The following is a 17,947-nucleotide window of genomic DNA, read 5'->3' on the forward strand; positions in this document are numbered from 1 at the left end:
TGGTTTGTCTCACGAGGGTGAAAATCCATGGAAGATTATTTGAAGGCAACATAAACATGTGTTGTGTTGTAATACCCTTTCTCTATCCGTAAGTCCACAGCGTTCATTTTTTGTTTGGGGCCCCCGTTTCGGGTGAGTTGGGTGCTGTTTGTGAAAAGGTGAGCCTTTCCCATGCGACCGAAATACACAACCATAGGAACGAAGCTTTACGTAACATGTTTTATACTCACGCGTTCCAACAGGTAATAATCCGGTTGGACCTTTCCGCAAACCCCTTCCTGACCCCATCTACGTAGCTGATTAAAGAACATGTAATTGTTGTCGAGGATATCTCGGCGCCGTACGCAGGTACGGCGGCGTAGTGCATGAAGAGGTATGCACGCGTTTTGTACGATACGCATCCGGCCTCCGGACCCGCTCTCCTTTCATTTCGCCCTTTGGTCTGGGCACTTAAAAAGGCAGGTGATAACTGACTTCCGCGTGTTTCCTAAGTAGGCCTTCTGCATAGTTAACTACTTAGTAGCCGTATGCGGCCGGCCTGGAGGTGCCTGCAGAAAGGTGCCGCATCCCTTCGCCACGCGCAATACAGACGGCATTTATGGGCTGCTTTTGTATTACATTTTGGCATTGCCCTCGCTTGCAGAAGAAGAGGAGGAATTCTTTTGCTGGGTGCATAGTGCTGCTCATCATGCACAGCACAGCCGACGAGCCAACAATAATGACAGGCAGAACAACAGTACTTGGGAAGCCTCAAATGCCGTACCTACCTAATGTACGACACATGTCAACGCTGCGAGTCATCACTCACTATCACTTGGGTGCCATCCAAGCACAGCCAGCAGCTCGCGTGATGGTGTGGCACACATGCGAGTTCATACTATTCATACATCTGTGATGTGGGCGTCTTGTCTCACCTTCTCCCTACTCAGTGAGTAGATTTATCCGCTGTAATGCGGCAATTCCGTATTCGCTTGGCACCTAAGACCTTTTCCTGCTGTTGTCGTCCCCCTGCTCCGTTACATCACTCATATGGCCCCACGAGCTCGCCACGTGCACAAAACGTGTTTGTAGTTGAGCATGAATGGATAGTGCCCGCCCAGTTTATTTTTTTTGTTAAGAAGAGTATGGAGTGCTTTTGCTCGCGACACATATCTTGGTAGGGTTCTCACAGCTTGCTATGTCTGAAGGTGGTCTTAACGTGTCGCAAGTGTAAGGGGTGTAAAGCGTTAACGTCAAGTCCAGCTTGATGAGGTGTTGTGAACAGGTTAGGTCGCAAGTTCGCGAACTTAGATCCTAACAGGCATCCGCTTTCCTGCCTGCTCCAATACGTAATTATTAATGGCTCTATGAACCTTCAAAGGGTTATTTATCGGTTATGGCATCTGCATATTTTGAAGCTATTTTAAATTTATTTCGTCTGTGAGATGGCGGCTAAACGTCTCGAAACGGTTGCGGCCTGCCATCCCCACCGTAGTATTGGCCAAAGCCCAGAACTGGCGTTTTATCGGGCATTACAATTCAAAGATTATCTTATAGCTGGCATACATACGGCAAATGGAAGCATAAGGCACGTTCTTGGTCGGGCGTTTTTCAGGCTGACCGAACCCAGAAGCGTTCGGAGCGCTTCCGGCAGCGCGTCCCCGTTTAAGGCGCCCTCCGACGTCAATTACGAAAGGATTTGTTCATTTAACTACTATATTTTATTCCATTTAATTTAAATAAAGTACGCTCGTGCTTTGATGTTAGCAGTAATGCCTGGGCCCACCTTCGACAAAGCACAAAGGATACGCAATGCGAAAGTCGGGGGAAAGTTTGCATCAGGTGATGTAATCGCTACTAAGGCTTACATACTACTAAAATTCTCATTTTCAAAACGGCTTGGTGCAGAAGCACTTTGGCGGACTCCGCGCTTTGGCAAATTCCACCGAAACTTGCAACGTCTGGACGTCGGCAACAAACCTGCTGGACGGGTGCGATGTGGAACTCACAGACACCCTTAACCCGTAACATCCTAATCACATAAGATACTGGCTGCAGTCCAGGACGATACGCTCCTCATATAAGTCCGTGTCGTCAGAAATCAGGGACGGTTTGCCGTTGTAGGTTACAAACGTACGGCTTGCAACGAATTTAAATTGGCGGCAAACGGATACATAAAAAGCTACTAGGGGATAGAAATGCGAATTACGACCTGCAAGCGTTGTAGGGCATCACGGAGGGCAATACGAGCAGTTACTTAACGTTACTCCTGCGAGCCCTACCTTGACATAGATGTACCTATCTTGACCGAATTTACTCTTTTGGCACACAGACTTCTCAATTTTCTAAATTCAGGTAAGCTATAGGGCGCTTAGGTCGTGACCATCAATAACCTGAAGAGCTTAGTGAAGCACTTGGTAGTTAGCGTGTTTGGCCTTTTAAGTCATCGTGCACTCTGGTGCACGTTTGGTCCGGTAAAGTCCACCTTTGCGCGGCGCTCAATAGTAAATTCGGGTGCGGAATGCAGCAATCTACGTGTTAGGATTTGCTTGAGACGGCGGCTGTAACAATTGGCAAGACCACCTGCGCGGCCCGCCACATTTCTTGTTTTCCTCTCAGCAGCAAGCCCAAGAAAAAAACATGGGTCTACCTACAACGTTTTTATTCTTGGCTCTGGCTTCCGTGGGATGCCTCCAAACAGCGAATGCGGAGCGCCGGCTCCTTCAATCTTACCTGGAGACGTTCCCGCCCTATGGTAGGTAGCCTTGCTCAGCTGCTCTTGTCATCCTCGTCGTCGTTTTCATTTTATTTTGAATAAAAAAACAGGATCTATTCATAACGCAATACTATTTCTGCGCAAGTAACGGTTGGCTATCTTGGGCTGCTTCCTCCCGCCATAAGTTCCTTACCCCCTAAATAATAAGCATTATGACCACTCGTCACTGATTTTGCAGGCTGCACCCGCGATCAACAGCAATCCCGCTTCCGCCTTGATCCTGGATACACCGTCAGCGGCAATCGCGTATGCATGACGGTTCGGGTGGTGAATTGCTTCAAGCCCGGCGCTGCATGCTGTGATCCTAAAATTGATGCGAACAAAATCGCACTGGATGTCAATATTGAGTGCAGAAATGCAATTTCAGGAATTACGGTCAATGGAAGGCCATCCCTGGCGCCCACCTTTGATCCCTACGGTGCCGATAACTCTAAGGCGGTCTACAAGCTGACGGTGCGAAGATTTTGGTTAAGAAGGGCCGCGGCGCTATGACGCGATGTTTATTGACTATCCTGAAGGCAAAAAATTGGGCTCTCCATTGTTGGAGTCAGGCAAACGTGTAAAAGTGATTGTACGTGCAAAAACCCCTATCCTTGTACACCTTGACTTGGTGTTTGAATGAGAAAGCGTCGAGTACGGGCACCATTTTCTGTTCACGGGAGTGGTCGTACCCTGCCTTTGCCAACAACAAATGACGCGAAACGGAGGGTTGCATCAGAGGAGCGAAAACACCCCCCTCTGTTTTATCTTTGCAAGTTGTGATGTCGGCAAGTGCCGAGGAGCTCGCGTGTCCCTTTATACGTTGCGAAATAATACGTACGGCAACATACCTGGACGGAAATCGCATATTCGTTGCGTACTCCAGAAAAACGCCGTCCCCAACCCCCGATGCACGCGCTGGCAACCCGCAGGGTCTGAGCCTCAACTTGTCCAACGCTGATGGCGCTGTGGTGTGCATGAACCTGGGCCGGACATGCCGCACCATGGAACAGCTCTGCCCGGAAGGTGACGGCTCCTGCACCTACGCAATCGTACAGAGCGGGCCCTGCAACTGCTGCCCAAAGGGACGCTTGGGGCTTTCCCCGCCACCAGCCCCTGACTCTCCCAGCAGCCCACTAGCGCCCTCTCCCCTTCCCCCCAGCCCCTCCCCTCCAAGCCCCTCCCCCCCCAGCCCCTCCCCTCCGAGCCCCTCCCCTCCAAGCCCTGTGCCACCAAGTCCCAAGCCACCTTCTCCTTTCCCTCCAAGCCCAATGTCTCCGAGCAGTCCATCGTTGCCGGAACCGTCTATTCCGATCCCAACCACTTTCACCTCCTTCCCATTCTGCGAGTAAGTCTGACTTCTCGCCTTGGTAACTGCGTTGTTAAGCTTTGGGGAGGGCTCCGTGCTTTGATTATGTATTCATTGCTGCTGCTGCTGCTGCTGCTGCTGCTGTAGTTTTCCTTTCCTATTCATCCTGCTACACCGGGGGCTGTAATTGGGCCGGAAAGTTAGAAGCTGTAATCGTTGCAGGGGCGCGTCTTCCATAGCCGTTGCTTACCTTGCATGGTCCTGGTCGTTGCCTGCGAACCATAATCCTCAAAAGAGGCCCCCTAAGGTGCCACTAAGGTTCCAGTAGCCACTTCAACACTTGAATGATTTAGGTTTACAACAGATCCGATGATGCGACCAGGGGTGCTGTCCGCACACGAACACTGTCATCCGCGCGCCATGCCTTTGCCAACAGACAGGCACATCGTGACAGTAGAAACGGCATCAGCCTAATCCAACTCCGCAGTGTTTCAAATCCTTCACTGCGTCTGCCCTCGCGCGTACCAGGCCCCAGCTCATATCAGTTCACATCTCCCCAAACACTCAACGCCTCTGCCGCACCTGTCCGGCCTTGCAGATGCAAACGATTCCCTTCCGGCCTGGTTCCCTTCGAATTTGACGAAGTCACAACAGTCCGTCGCGTCGGGACCAACCGGCGGTACTGCATGACTCTCCGTACACGGCCGTGCTCAATGCCGGAAAGCCCGTGCTGTAACTCAGCGCTGTCCAAAGTGGAGTGGTGGTCCAGGGACGCGTGCCGTGGTGCCGTACGCGGCGTCTACCTGGATGGGGCCCGGGTTGACTCCCAGTGGGCCCCTAACGGAACCTTCAAGGTAATGGACTGAATAGGCCTCGTTAGTGTGGATGCGAAAGGATTATATTATATATAGAATACAGGGATTATATTACACATATAAAATAAAAGGGTTATATTACATATATAAAATAAAAGGGTTATATCACTATAACATGTGTGGCAACAAGATAATGGATCTGGAAGGGTCACCGGTGCAACCCATGTATTAGGGGTGTAGCTAGCAGGTTAGGATGGCCGAAGATGTCCACACACGCGCACTTGAGGAGGCCATGCGCTTACTGCGTGTATGGCGTGTGGTTACCGTGATTAAGATGCATTTGCCTGCGTCTTAAGCCGGAAGGCGTTAAAACGGTAAACGGCGACTATTATTAGGTGGCCCAACGGTGGGTGTGAGAGGCCTTGGAGAGGCGACTTGGATGCAGGGCAGGTGCGAAAATGCTCAGGTAGCTCAGATCCCTGTCTTAGTATAAGACAGGGATCTGTGTGAAGGCCGCCGGGCTGGGAACGCAGGGAACAAACAGAAGGTGTGGGGCTGTCGCGAGGGTCGTGCGTCCACAACGTCAAGTCGAACTGCAGATGGGCCCACAACGAAAGTTCCCCACCCTCGCAACTGAGGACGCGTGGGCTCATGTGATGCGCATGCATGTGCACGGCCCTGGAGCTCCAACATTTCAAATTGAGCTTCGTACTTGAAGTATCCTTAATCAATCCCCATACACCCAAACCCGCAGATTCCCACTGTGAATGTGGCCGCTGTTTCAGTTCCTACGGAAGGCCGGCAGCTGTGCTTTGACCTGTCAACATCGTCCGCTTGCCCCACATTGGAGAGCTTCTGCGCCAGGGGTGAAGGTGGCAGCTGCCTTTACGCCATCTTCTCGACGGACAGGAAATGCTGCCCAGTCGGCACCTTCCAGTCCACTCCCTAATCGTAAGCTGCAGCTGACGTATCGTATCTTTATGTTTGCGGCGATGTAGGCAGCGATTGGGGTTTCGGAGGCATCCACTTCCTCCACAGCATAAATATGCGGCGGTCGGGGCTTTACTTGCAGAAGTGCTTGCTGGAAGGGCTTGTTGGCCTTCAGGTGACGAAGCAGGTAATGCTCAAGTGACAATGCTGGAGGTCACAATGGCTGGGAAGGAGCCCAAGAAGAAGTTGGAAGTGGGAATTGGCAAGGCAGTGGATTGGGATGGGAAAACACGGACTGTGCCTGCCAAGGCATCGGGAAAGAGGGAGGGAAGGATGCTAAAGACCACTAAGAGTCGTCGAGGACGGGAGATTATCTCTTGCTCGGATGGGAAATATGCGAGAGAGAAGTAGGTTTGTGTGGTCGTGTCTGTACCCAAGATCTCCACATTGGGGGATAGCTGTGTGGGTGAGACGCCTACGATGTCGCATTCCTGCTGGGATGCCCCTGGGCCGATGCGGCCGCCGCCCATAACGGGAAAAAGCCAGCAGGTGTAAGTTCCTGGTGGTGCATGTATTCGTGTTGGATCCATAGAACTCTATAGGGAGCTATGCCTGTGAAATGAAGGAATGTCCATACAGCATCTCTATTTCCAGGCCTATCTATTATGCGGTCCTCGTCATTATACGATGACCCTGTCTAAGGAGCATACAAAGTGATAAGCCGGCGGTCGGGCCGGCTAAGGCGCGACCGACCTGGATAAAGTATGTTAGTGGTTGGTTGCGATATTAGCATATTTGGCCAAGCCTCCCGGGCTCCGAGAGGGACCCCATGGAAGGTAGTTCTACAAGCCGCGGGCAACGCAGGCGATCTGCATCGCCCGGATATGTTCGGGTGTTTAGGCCTTGGTTTTCAAGGGCGGCGATGGCAGGTCTGCAAAAATTTCCAGGTTTACAAGTAGGTTGTTAAAGCTTGGTTAGTAGGACTAGCCAGGGCCGAAGCAGGTGCCGCAAGGACGGCTTTCGCGCATGTTACTCGTTTTTGTGTTGGTTGAAGCCGTCCGATGGTCGTTGTTTTGACAAGTGTAGGACTAGAACCGGCAGTCGTGCAGCCAATAATTCATTTAAGGTATTCTTTGAATGCATCCTAGTGATTGTGTGCGTGTTGAGGCGCTGCCAGGTGCGCTATCCGCTGCGCCTCCTGGGTTATGGGAGAAAGATGCCACCCTCAGGCGTGGAACTCTGTCCTGTACTGTCATGCTATGCTATGCATGGCATGGCGTGAATGCATCCTGAACCCTCGATGATCCACCTGCAACATTACACACTATTACACACGCCTTGCCGTGCTCACTCCGCACCGTTCAGTCTCTAGCAGTTGAGCATTTGTAATAAACCTTACACGTGTTATTCATAATTCCGCCTTGCACCTTAACCAGACCGGCGGGCAGCAGGCCGGTCACGTACTTGCAAGGCCTGGCCCAGAAAAGAGTTTGCAGTACAGCATCTTCTTCAGCAAAGTGCATTCAGAACCAGGATTATCCAGCATGTATTTAGCATGGTCCATTATTAGGTGGGATTTGGCAGCTGACATGGACATGTGAATCTCCCAACCCGCTTACTATGCACCGTCACCCCCATCCCGATGCCGGATGCCGGATGCCCGCCCCGACACTTCATCTGAGCTAGAGTTTCGGTCCAAAATGCTTAACGTGGGCTTCAATACCACCATCGAGATGGTTCGCGAAGCTAACACCGCGTGCATCTGTTGGCATGATTGCTCAGGCAACACATTCATAAAACGTAAACATCCACGGACGGAAGATCCGTAAAGTTATCCATATTATCCCGTATGGATTGTCCTTCAAGTGCTTAGGTCTCGGGTGCCAGGCGTCCTGAGCTGTCCGAGGGTAAATCAGCAGTTGATGTTTTGCTGCTCCGATACCAAAACGGTAGCGAGAACTCCAAGCTGATTGCGCTGTTGCGATGGGCAATCATAATATGTGTAGCTTCGAATTATATACCGTTATCATGTCAATATAGTTGGCTAACGGGCATAACATTTCCTCCTTTCAGCTTTCCACGACTGAGCAGGAAGTAATCGAGCTTGATTTTTAGGATACTCAGTTAACGAAAGATTACGGGAACGCGTTTAAGAGAAATGTTGCCTGTTATCGTTGCTGCAGTGGTCCTTCTGGCCATCCTCGGTGGGGTGGCTTACCTAGCTATCAAGACGACGATGACTGCAAAGAAGGACGAGGAGACCCTTGTTCAGCAGCAGCGACCCCAGGCGAGTTCTTATTATCCCCACGTCAGGCATGTCCCGCCAAAATGATGGATCAAAAACTATTCTGTGCGTCCCGACAGGCTGCTGTGATAGCTCGGCAAGCTGCGCCTGCGGGCGGTCGCCAGGCAGCTTTGGATCGCATGCGGGCAGGCATGCGTCAACGGCTGGCTGCGCGACAAGCCGAGGAGGCGGGTGGTGCGCAGGCTGGCGCGGCAGCAGACGATTATTCAGGCGACGGCGACGGGACAGCAAGCTATAGCGGCTCCGATGATGACGTGAGAACCGCCCGCGTGTCCTGGTGGTAACAGTGCCGTGCACTATGACCCGGCAGCATAACCCAACTAATTGCATCCATTCCCCCTCCATGGATTGTTTACCAAACATTTAACGCCAAGACCAACTTACTTCACATTTCAGGCCGATGACGGGCCGCTGGACCGGAGGGCTGCTAGGAGGGCCGCCCGGCGGGAAGGCGCAGCGGCTCAACGGGTCGCGCAGGAGGCCCGACAGGGCAAGCGCAGCGCGTACGAGGAGCGGCGGGCCAAGCGGGAAGCGGAGCGGGAGGCTCAGGAAGCGGCGCAGGTGGGGATTGCTCGGGTCGGGGTTGTGGGGCCCATCTAAATGAGCACCGTCACTCAGGGGTATGATGGCAACCGGGCCTATGTCGTATATGTAGTGCCCGCACGGAGGTTTTCCCCTTCGCCCTGCCAATGCTCATCTGTTTCGTATCGGACGTTTATCTTAATTTCCTCCCCCGCCTTCAGAGCTACTCAGGGGCAGTTTGCATCATGGCTTTGTAATCCCTCCGCGTCTTGCTTTCAAACAACATTTCCTCCCCCACCCCGCAACACACATACGAACGCAGGAGGAGGAGATGCGGCGGGCCGCGGAGGAGCGGGCTCGTCGTGAGGAGGAGGAGGCGGCAAAGTGGATGGGACAGATAGTGCTTGAGGAGCAGGGCGAGGGTGCGTGATGCTAGCAGCAGCCACAGGGGCATCAATAGCAGCAGCAACAGCAATTGCCGCCGCAGCTGGCAAGATTCCAGGGGTTGGAAAGCTGAAAGCTAAACACAGAAGCCCACTGCAGACCGTTGTCAAGGACTTCCATGTTTTGGCGCCTTGCTGCACCCATGCACCCAGCTACCTACGTACCCGCGCCGTTGTCTTGGCCTGCGCCGTGTCGTGTCGTAGAGCCCACCGCTCCCCACCCTCACCCGCACAGGCTTTTACTTGCTGACCCGCAGTGTCCTCCTCCTGCGCGCTGCCCTGCACGTAGACCCCATTTATCCTCTACCACTTGACACTTCTTCACACGCCATGTCGCTTCGTGTGCTCGGAAGTCCTCTACATTGAACTTTTTCACTCCACAGCACCTCCTCACTTCACACTTAATTCCTCACTTTTTGCACGTACGTTACTTCCCGTAATCACAGTTCACACGAAGCTCGGCTGTGTTGCATTCCGAGGTCGAGTTCATTTTTTTCGGTTCACTTTGAACTAATTTTGGTCTGATATTGAAGCTTGTGAACAACCTATGTTGACGACAACATCAATTGACTGCGGCGCACTTGGGGGGGAATAATGTCGGAATGGGGGATGCCCTTTTGGAAAACTCTCTACACGCAGAGGGCGACGAGTCGGGCGCGGCAGCGGAGAGCCTCCTAACCCAGTTTGTGGAGTACATCCGCAGCCGGAAAACGGTGCCGCTGGAGGCCCTGGCGCTGGAGTTTGGTATGCGCACCGCAGAAGTGATTGACCGCATCCGGGCGCTGGAGGCGGGGGGCAGGTTGACCGGAGTTATGGACGAGCGGGGCAAGGTGAGCGCGTTGGCTGCTTGTGCACCTATCTTCACGAAGCCCTGCGGCACACACAGATGATTCCATTACTGTCATGTTGCATCTTGTGAATATGTATAAACTTGTATACATGCATACAGCGCTCTTATGTACTTGTATCCGCGGGCGGGAGGGACGGTGGAGAGGGCTAAGGAGCGATAAACAACAGCACAGAAAAGAAAGGAGAAAAGGCACGTGAAGGTTACCCACCGTATCGCAACAAGCATCTCGGCGCATGTGGATATGAATGCGCATGGTTGAAACGTTTTGTGTGCAGGCAGGGTGGGCGTATCTATTTGACGGGAAGTAGATTGCTTTCCCGCCCACGACGCTAGGATGACGATGGCGGCGGCGGATGGCTGTGCTCAACGGCGGCTGAGGCCAAACAGTCCTTGACTTCCTTTCCCCCCCTGCCTTGCCGGCCTCCGCCTCCGCTCTATGGTCCACAGTACATTTACATTAGCTTGGACGAGATGAACGCAGTCGCGTCGTACATTCGGTCACGAGGCCGCATCGCGATTGGCGAGCTGGCGGCGCGGTCCTCTTCACTCATCGATCTGGAAAGCAAGGCTGAGCCGGCAGCTGCGGGCAGGGGGGCGGACGGTGTGGGCGCCGTCGTGGACTTCGACCAATTGCTGGTGGCGGCATGAGTGTGTGGGGCCCGTGTGCGTATCAAACACGGCGCCTTCCTTGGCCTGCACGTGGCGGCAATTTAACGTGCAAAGGATCTTGGTTTTGTGGGTGCATGTTCTGTAGCGACTGGGTGAGCCAGCCAAGGGTGAGGGTGATGACTGGCCACCCGGTTTGCTTGCCTGATTACCTTGGTATATGTGTGTGTGGGGGGGGCATTGCAATGACGAGGTGACAGTGCTGATGATGAGCATCCCTAGAGATTCATCGTCGTGTTGAGCCAACAAGCTCTAATCGTGGCCCCTCGTGAAGAGGTCGTTTCGGCTGTTATCGACGAGAGTCTTGGCGGCTGTGCCGTTACGGCGGCATGGTGTTTTCATAAAGCTGGTATGTCTCACCATCCTTCAGCACACAGCATTCAGGGTATGGAGAGGGTACCCAGCAACCAGGTGGTGGTGTGCACGTGGCAGGTCATGGGTACATGTGGCGTATTCGGAGCTGTCGTGTGAGAAATGTGAAGGGTACATTTTCCACCCCAAGGAAATGAGTCAGGAGTAACAGATAAGAATACCGTATGCAAGGCATGCAAGAATGGTATAGAGGCTCGATAGTAGCTGTACATGTATGGCTCTGCCGCGGCACTATCAGACACAGTTGACCACGGAGCCACCAGGGTTCCAAGTGAAATTCCAAGTGAAGGCGCCTCCATCACCACAAGCCAATCAACTGGGACATCAATGACGATCAATAAGCTGGACGACAATTTGAAGTCCCGTACAACAATTGGGGATCATTTCGGCTTCGAGTGCTTCAGGCCTTGTAAGGCAAACCGAAGCTTTGGCAGCTCAGGACGCCCACATAAGGCCCTCACATTGCGTGTTTTTGTTCCAGTTGCGCGGGGAAGTTGTTTTTACGTACATCCGATGCAGCATCTATACTTGGGAAGAGACCAGCAGCTGGTACATGCGACATTGCGTTTCCATGGTGGGAATGCTGATTGCCGCATTCGTCTAGCTCTGTTGCAACCCGCTGCCCCTTCACCTCTCCTACCCTCCTGCCATGTGAACCCTAGCCATGCACTGAAAACCCAACCTGACCTGAAAGATACGCTAGTAACCAGCAGCCCGCGCTGCTGCTCCCTTGGAAATGCCTGCATGTGCTGTATGTTCCCCTGCGACCATTCCGACGTGTGCTCCTGTAAGGACGTGGCGAACGGGGCGGGCCTACACCACACGCCATATGCATGGACATTGAATTTACGAAGCAACGCCGTGGCGCTTTCCGTCCTGATCTGGCTCCGCTGCCATTAACTAACATGCAGTACACAGTACGAGCAGATGCGAATTTTATCATTATTCATGGGTCGTGAGTCAGCGGCGAGGACATGGTGCCGTTGCCGGCGTTGCGTTTGCCACCGTTGCGGCAGCTGGCAACATGTTGCCGACAGTTGCCCTCCTACGGCAGCATGCGATAATAAATAACTAGGTTGTGTCAATGCTTGTCGTACACCAACGACAAGGTGCCTCATTCAGCATTCTTGACAGCAGCAGGTGCCGCAGCTGTGGCGGTCGCCCCCTCGTCGGTGGCACCCATCCCAGCTGCCCCTGCCTCATTCAACCCCGTGTTGGCGTTTCCTCCTCCTGACCCGGTAGCTGCCGCCTCCGCGGCGGCCGCCTCCGCCGCTCGCGCCTCTTTGGCCTTGTCCGCCGCCAGTGCTGCCCAGCGGTCGGCATCAGCTGCGATCTCCGTGCCCCCATCAGCGGAATCATCAGCGCTCCCGCTGCCGATAAGGGACCCCGCATATGAATCGCTGCCACCGCCTCCTGTTGCTTCGGACCCCATCGCTGCTGCTGCGCTTTGAGCTGCCGCCAGCGCTGCCGCCGCCGCCGCTGCCGCGGCAGCTGCTCCACCGCCACCCACGTCTAGCCCTCCCGTCACGGCTGCGTTGCCATCGCCGCCGTCACCTCCGACGGCGGAGCGGCCACCGCCCTGATGGCCGTTACTCCCACCAACATTGCCGTCGATGTCGCCGCCGTCCCCGCCGTCGTGCCGCAACGCACCTCCTGAATGCGTCCTTCCGACCTCGCTGCCAGTTGCCAGCAGCCCCGGCAGCGTCATTGCCCCTGAACCCTCTCCTTGGGGGGTGCTGTTCGTCGCCCATGCCGGCCACATCTTGAACCGTGTGTAGTTAGCGTCGGTGTCGCCCCCCAAGCCGCCGCCGTCAGCGTTATCTCCGCCACCGCCAGCTCGTCCTCGCCCAGCTTCTCCAAACTCCGATTCATCCGAGTGAAAAAGGCTTTCGAAGCTGTCCATGCCTCCAACGCCACCGCCACCGCCGACCCCCCCCGTGGCCGCCAACACAGCCCCAGAATGCGGCCACCAGTAGTTCGCCACGTGAAGGAGGAACCCACATCCTGCACTGGCAAGCTTATCGGTGTCGTACATCGCGAGGCCGTCGTACGCGTAGATATCTACCACGCGGCCCGCAGGCGCCGCCAGCACCCTGGCCAGATCCGGTCGCATAGGTTCCCGGCCCATCATATCGTACGCCATGATGGGATGACGCGCCAGAGAGCGCGCCGGCAGCGCCCACCAGACCGCCTCTCGGTGCGGATCCATGCGCGAGGTAGTCACGGCGATTCGCTGGATGCGGAACACAGTGACCCGTGGGTCATCCCGAATTAAACATGCATGAATGGACGGCCAGCCGTGTCCAAAGGCCGAGTAGAGGTAATCGTTTATGCCGGCCAGCAGCAGCATCACCCCGGGGCCGCAGGATGACAGGCCCAGCAGTGCATGGCTGGCCACCAGCGCCTGGTCGTACTTGTAACCCAGTGGCGACCTCTCCGCCATGTCCCAGGCCACCACCACGAGGCGGCCCTTGGCCATCAGTGCAGCGATACGCGGCACCCGATCCAAGCCAGCTCGAGTCATGCGGTCAGCGTACAGCAGCACGCCGGCTGGCGCGTGACCAGGGGGGCGCCGTAAGGTATGATCCCAGGGTTTGGGTGGAGTGTGGGTGAGGTGGGGAGTGGGTGTGTGGGGGAATCCCATGCAGCTGCCGGCGTCCAAAGTTCGACACTGCTGCGATCCTATGCAATGAGGTACGGCCCATGATTCCAGAATTATGGATTCCAGGATTATGATTCCAGAATTATGATTCCAGAATTATATTACGTTACCGACATTTGTTTTTGTGTGGGGTGGGAGGGTGGGGGCAACGCTTGAGGAATCAAGGGCGGATTGTGGTTGGCAGGGGAGGAGGGGATAAAAAGTGCCGCAAAGCGTCGATGTATCGTACTCCCCAGCAGAAGACGATAGCCGCATATGAGTAATGCCTTGTTGTTTAGCTTACCTTACATACAAAAATAGATTTGATGCTTTTTCGTGAGGGAAGCTCGGGGCAGGAGGGGTGGTCGTGAGGTAAAAGGTGGGGAGAAGTGCGTTTGGTATGGATATGAAAAGATTATTAGGCGCAAATAGGCCGACACAGACCACCCCCGACCAGGCCGGGGTATCCGATGTCGGCCCCAACGCTTCCAGGACCAACCGCCACCCCATGAGCCCTTAGCCCCCTCTATGACCGCCCCTCAGGCGCCCCCTCTCCCCCCCGCCCTGTATCCCACTCACCTCCTCCGATGCCGACCTGGTACACCACGTAATTGTAGATACGGTTGGCCATGAGCCGCGTGTGGTACTCCCAGCGTGTTCCGTTCACACCCGAGCTGCGTAGCGGGAGGATGAGCGACCACAGCGCCGGCACAGGCTGCACGCCCTCAGTCGTCGTCGTCGACTCCGATACAAGCAGTCGGCGGCATAGGCGCTCGGAGGTGAGCGGAAGGCAGAAGCTGGTGCGGTAGCCGGGGAAGGACTCCTCGTACAGCTGGAAGCCGAGGATATCACACAAAGCAGCCGAATGCAGCCATTTTTGTGTCTTACATGACGCCAGACGTGGGCTCTGTGAAGCCATGGCCTCCGACTAACTGTACCTGGGAAAGTCAACTGCAAGGCTACGGCTGCCCACATGGCGTCCTTGCTTGCTAAACTAAACGGCGGCTGCACAATACAAAGGAATGGATCTGGGTTCTCGGCGGCGCATCTTTCTAAATCGAATATGTAACGAGTCTGTACATGTGTGGCTGGCTGGTGGGCTTGAGCCCTGGAGGCGGGTGACACACACGGCAGGGCACGCGTCCGTGGGTTGAGCACCCGCGCCATACCTTAAAGCAACGCCCAGGTAACTTGGAATCTAAGGAAAACGTGAAATGGAAGGGCCGCAGAGGAGACTTGACGTCCGGGTTCTTGACCGCATCTGTGGTGGGTTGCGCGTGCACAATTGTGCCGCGAGGTGTCTCCAGACGAAGTTGCGGTTGCCAAACGCTCGGGTCAAAAGCCATGACCATATAGCCCTTTTGAGTTCGGTTGAGCGCATCTAGGTCCTCTGCCCAGGCGAAGCCATGCACCTCTGACCGCCCGCTGCCGTCACCCCATGTGACTCGCTTGAGCCAAACATTTAGAAGGATCACCTTGTCATTTATTAGCGCCGAATACTTTGCGTAAAGCTGAACTTGCGTGACCCCGAGGTCGTGCGTTGTATCACGCAAATGCTGGTTTACATCGCGCGTACTTTGGGACGCTCCTCCTCCAACAAGGATAAAAGTAAATATAATGACTGCAGAGCTGATAGATACCCCTTGTGGAATAGACATTGCAGGTGCCTAAATCTGCGCAGTAGCACGAGAGGAAATGCTGCAAACTTCATCCGCAACAACTGCTGGGAAGATTAAAATGAACGGTTAAGTAAAAGGAGATAGCTTGAGCAGCTTACATTCGAATGTTCACTAAATGGAAGTGACGAAGGAAAAACCGTACGGTAGCAATGACGTCAGGCGAATTGAATTGGTTCGTCCTCACGCGTCCTTATGCACTCGCAGCACAGCCCCGCGGCACCTGCCTGTTACCTTCCTACGTGTCTGTGGCCCGGGCCAAACGCCGTCCGTCCCGCCTTCACAAGCAACACCGTACATTCCCTTCACGTGCCGTACTCACAATACCAGGGCCGGACGCTGCTGCCCGTCGCCGCAAACGAGGCCCTGTTCCCCCTCCATGCCCTACAGTGCATTATTACACCATACATACGCGCTCGCGCTGCGTCTCGACGTCTGTATGTTCCCTTCCAAAACACACACATCCACGCGCACACACACAGGCCTGCTCTTCTCCAAAAGCAGCTGGTCACTAAATGAGTAGGCCCCATAACCCCCCAAGACCAGACCCGGCACATCCAGCTCGGTCGCCGGGCAGATTCCATGCGCGCATACCAAAGCTGCTGCTGCATGCGAGCAATAAACCGCAGGTCAACTAACGCTAGCTCCACCTGAACTCCGCTGATCAGAAGACGGACGTCCATGGACCGCAAATGCGCGGACCGCCTCTCACTGCACTGCAGACAGAGGGTCAGACACTCTGATAGACCAGGTGCCAGGCTGTCAGACTGTCAGGCTGCCATACACACTGTATCCAGCACGGCGAGTCCAACAGATACTCAGGTCGGACCAGGCCATTGCGGCCGACACCAACCCAGATCAGTCCAGCAGTAACCACATCCATCTGATTGGGGCACACAGACATACAGACAGGCACCTGCCCTCATAAATAGCCGTACCGCACAGCAGCAGGTCGCGAAAGCAGCGCGGCACGACAAGGTCAGGTCAGGTTAGACCTGCAGGTAGGTTCTCAACCAACGAGAGGGAGCCAGAGAGCCTTGAATCTTCACATCAGATCATGTCCTGAGCCAGGTACGCCTCCAGCTCCGCCTCTTCATCGTTTCGGTCGTCTGCCTGCACCACTTTCTTTCGCTGCGGCGGTGCCGAACGAAACATGAGCGGCTTGCCGGTCTTCTTGAACACGGGTGCCGCCGCTCGTTCCAGAGCTCTCGCCATGCGGGCCTCGTGCTCCCGGTGCTGCGCAGAGAGCTTTTCATCGCGGGCAACCTGATGAAGCCAGGATGGGGACGGGAGGGAAGAGGGGAACGAGGGCGGGGCATTAATCATAAGAAGAAGAACAACAACAACAAAATGAAGAAGATGAAGATGATAGCCCCCCACGACCAGGCGACCCCAATCCCTACGCTGTGCACACACACACACATACACACGCACACCTCATATACTGTAGCCTCGACAAAGTATGTGCGTACCGGGGACTTGTGCCACACCCAGAATCCCCAGACCGGGGGAACCCCGCCCCGCCCCGCACCTTTCGCCGTTCCTTCTCTCGTGACTTCTCTGCACCATCCACGTATTCCATGGGCATGGCCTCTGCGATAGACAGGTACTCCTCCAGCTTCATCTCAATGTTGGTCAACATCTGGCAGCCGGGACGTGTCAAGATGCGATGGCGGCGGAGGGGAGGGAAAGAGGTAATGAAAGGAGAGAACAAGGCGACCACACGGGGCTTAAATTGTACGGCAAAACACAACACGAAGGCGGGTGGCGTCCGGGCGCAATGGCGGTGAGCAGCAATCCCCAACAATGGATGGACGAAACCGAAGTAGGGGCGGGAAGAGGGGAATTGGGGCCGATGTGCGACGAGGTAGACCAGAATCCAGAACACAAAACACACAAAAACTGTTAAATTCTTCCTCTCGCCTCCCCTCGCCTCCCCTCACCCGGGCCTTCGTCCCCTCCTTCCCCCTCCCCCCGCCCACCTTCGCCCCCCATACCGTCCACCCTTAATGGCCATAGCTCCAAACCCCTTCCACACACTCTCCGCACACCCGTCAGAGGGACGGTTACCTGCAAGGTACTGATGGATGCGTCCGCATCAAAGCCGCAACGCACGTAGACCTCCCGGACCTTATCACCCAGCTGCTTCAGGTTCACGGGTGCACCCGCCCCGGCACCGCCGCCGCCCGGCTGACCCGTGGGTCCGGAGCTGCCCCCTCCGCCCCCCGTGTTGCCCATGCTGAGTGTGAAGGCGCCCTCGTTCTCCAAAGTGCGGTCCTTCAGGCGGCGAGCCTTCTCCCGTGCGGCCACGATGGCAGCTTGGAGGGAAGCGACCTGCAGGGGGCAACAGGGGACACGGGTGTGGGAGTAGTAGGAAAGCAGTGGCGTTGTTACCGCCCGAGGTAGGAGAAAGAGTAACTGGAGGAACCCTTTCTCCTTCCTCGGGCAGTATGCTCTCCCTATGCGCCCTCCCCTTTCCCCGCACCTAGGGCCCCCGCCATTTCCCAGCCCAGCCCAGCCCAGCCCAGCCCAGCCCAGCCCACCTGTCCCTGCAGCGCCAGCGCCTCCGCATCCATGCGTGTCTTGGTATCCCTCAGCTTCTGACGGAGCTCCTCCAGGGCCTCCTCAGTCTCCTAAGGGGGGCGGAGGAGCGGGAGGGAGAGGAGGAGGAGGGCGGGAGGGGT

The 17,947-nt window shown here is 55.2% G+C and overlaps 4 protein-coding genes across 4 annotated transcripts in view; 2 read left to right on the top strand and 2 right to left on the bottom strand.

The window, feature by feature from the left end:
• Nucleotides 1-2,619: 2,619 nt before the first annotated feature.
• VOLCADRAFT_99730 (uncharacterized protein) lies at nucleotides 2,620-4,683 on the top strand (the record flags this gene model as incomplete). The annotated part of the gene is made up of 5 exons (XM_002958409.1): nucleotides 2,620-2,734; nucleotides 2,934-3,208; nucleotides 3,667-3,705; nucleotides 3,927-4,082; nucleotides 4,642-4,683. The coding sequence occupies 5 exons, from the start codon at nucleotides 2,620-2,622 to the stop codon at nucleotides 4,681-4,683; spliced, it is 627 nt and encodes a 208-aa protein (XP_002958455.1).
• Nucleotides 4,684-9,729: 5,046 nt separating this feature from the next.
• Nucleotides 9,730-9,888, top strand: VOLCADRAFT_38846 (uncharacterized protein; the record flags this gene model as incomplete). Its single annotated transcript, XM_002958410.1, has 1 exon — nucleotides 9,730-9,888. A coding segment is annotated over one exon (159 nt), but the record flags the coding sequence as incomplete, so codon positions are not given.
• Nucleotides 9,889-12,060: 2,172 nt separating this feature from the next.
• Nucleotides 12,061-15,049, bottom strand: VOLCADRAFT_108141 (uncharacterized protein; the record flags this gene model as incomplete). Its single annotated transcript, XM_002958432.1, has 4 exons — nucleotides 12,061-13,496; nucleotides 14,167-14,419; nucleotides 14,757-14,848; nucleotides 15,007-15,049. The coding sequence occupies 4 exons, from the start codon at nucleotides 15,047-15,049 to the stop codon at nucleotides 12,061-12,063; spliced, it is 1,824 nt and encodes a 607-aa protein (XP_002958478.1).
• A 296-nt stretch (nucleotides 15,050-15,345) lies between these two features.
• The window catches only part of VOLCADRAFT_108142 (uncharacterized protein), a gene marked incomplete at its 5' end in the record, with an annotated part of 24,772 nt that continues 22,170 nt past the window's right edge, over nucleotides 15,346-17,947 (bottom strand). The window contains 4 exons of the mRNA XM_002958433.1: nucleotides 15,346-16,529; nucleotides 16,795-16,905; nucleotides 17,334-17,597; nucleotides 17,807-17,896. Of these exons, the coding sequence (XP_002958479.1) occupies nucleotides 16,314-16,529; nucleotides 16,795-16,905; nucleotides 17,334-17,597; nucleotides 17,807-17,896 (681 nt within the window). The 3' untranslated portion in view covers nucleotides 15,346-16,313. The remainder of the gene's footprint in view (nucleotides 16,530-16,794; nucleotides 16,906-17,333; nucleotides 17,598-17,806; nucleotides 17,897-17,947) is intronic.

This window comes from Volvox carteri, assembly GCF_000143455.1.
Source record: "Volvox carteri f. nagariensis unplaced genomic scaffold VOLCAscaffold_94, whole genome shotgun sequence".
In the NCBI taxonomy this organism is placed as follows: domain Eukaryota; kingdom Viridiplantae; phylum Chlorophyta; class Chlorophyceae; order Chlamydomonadales; family Volvocaceae; genus Volvox; species Volvox carteri.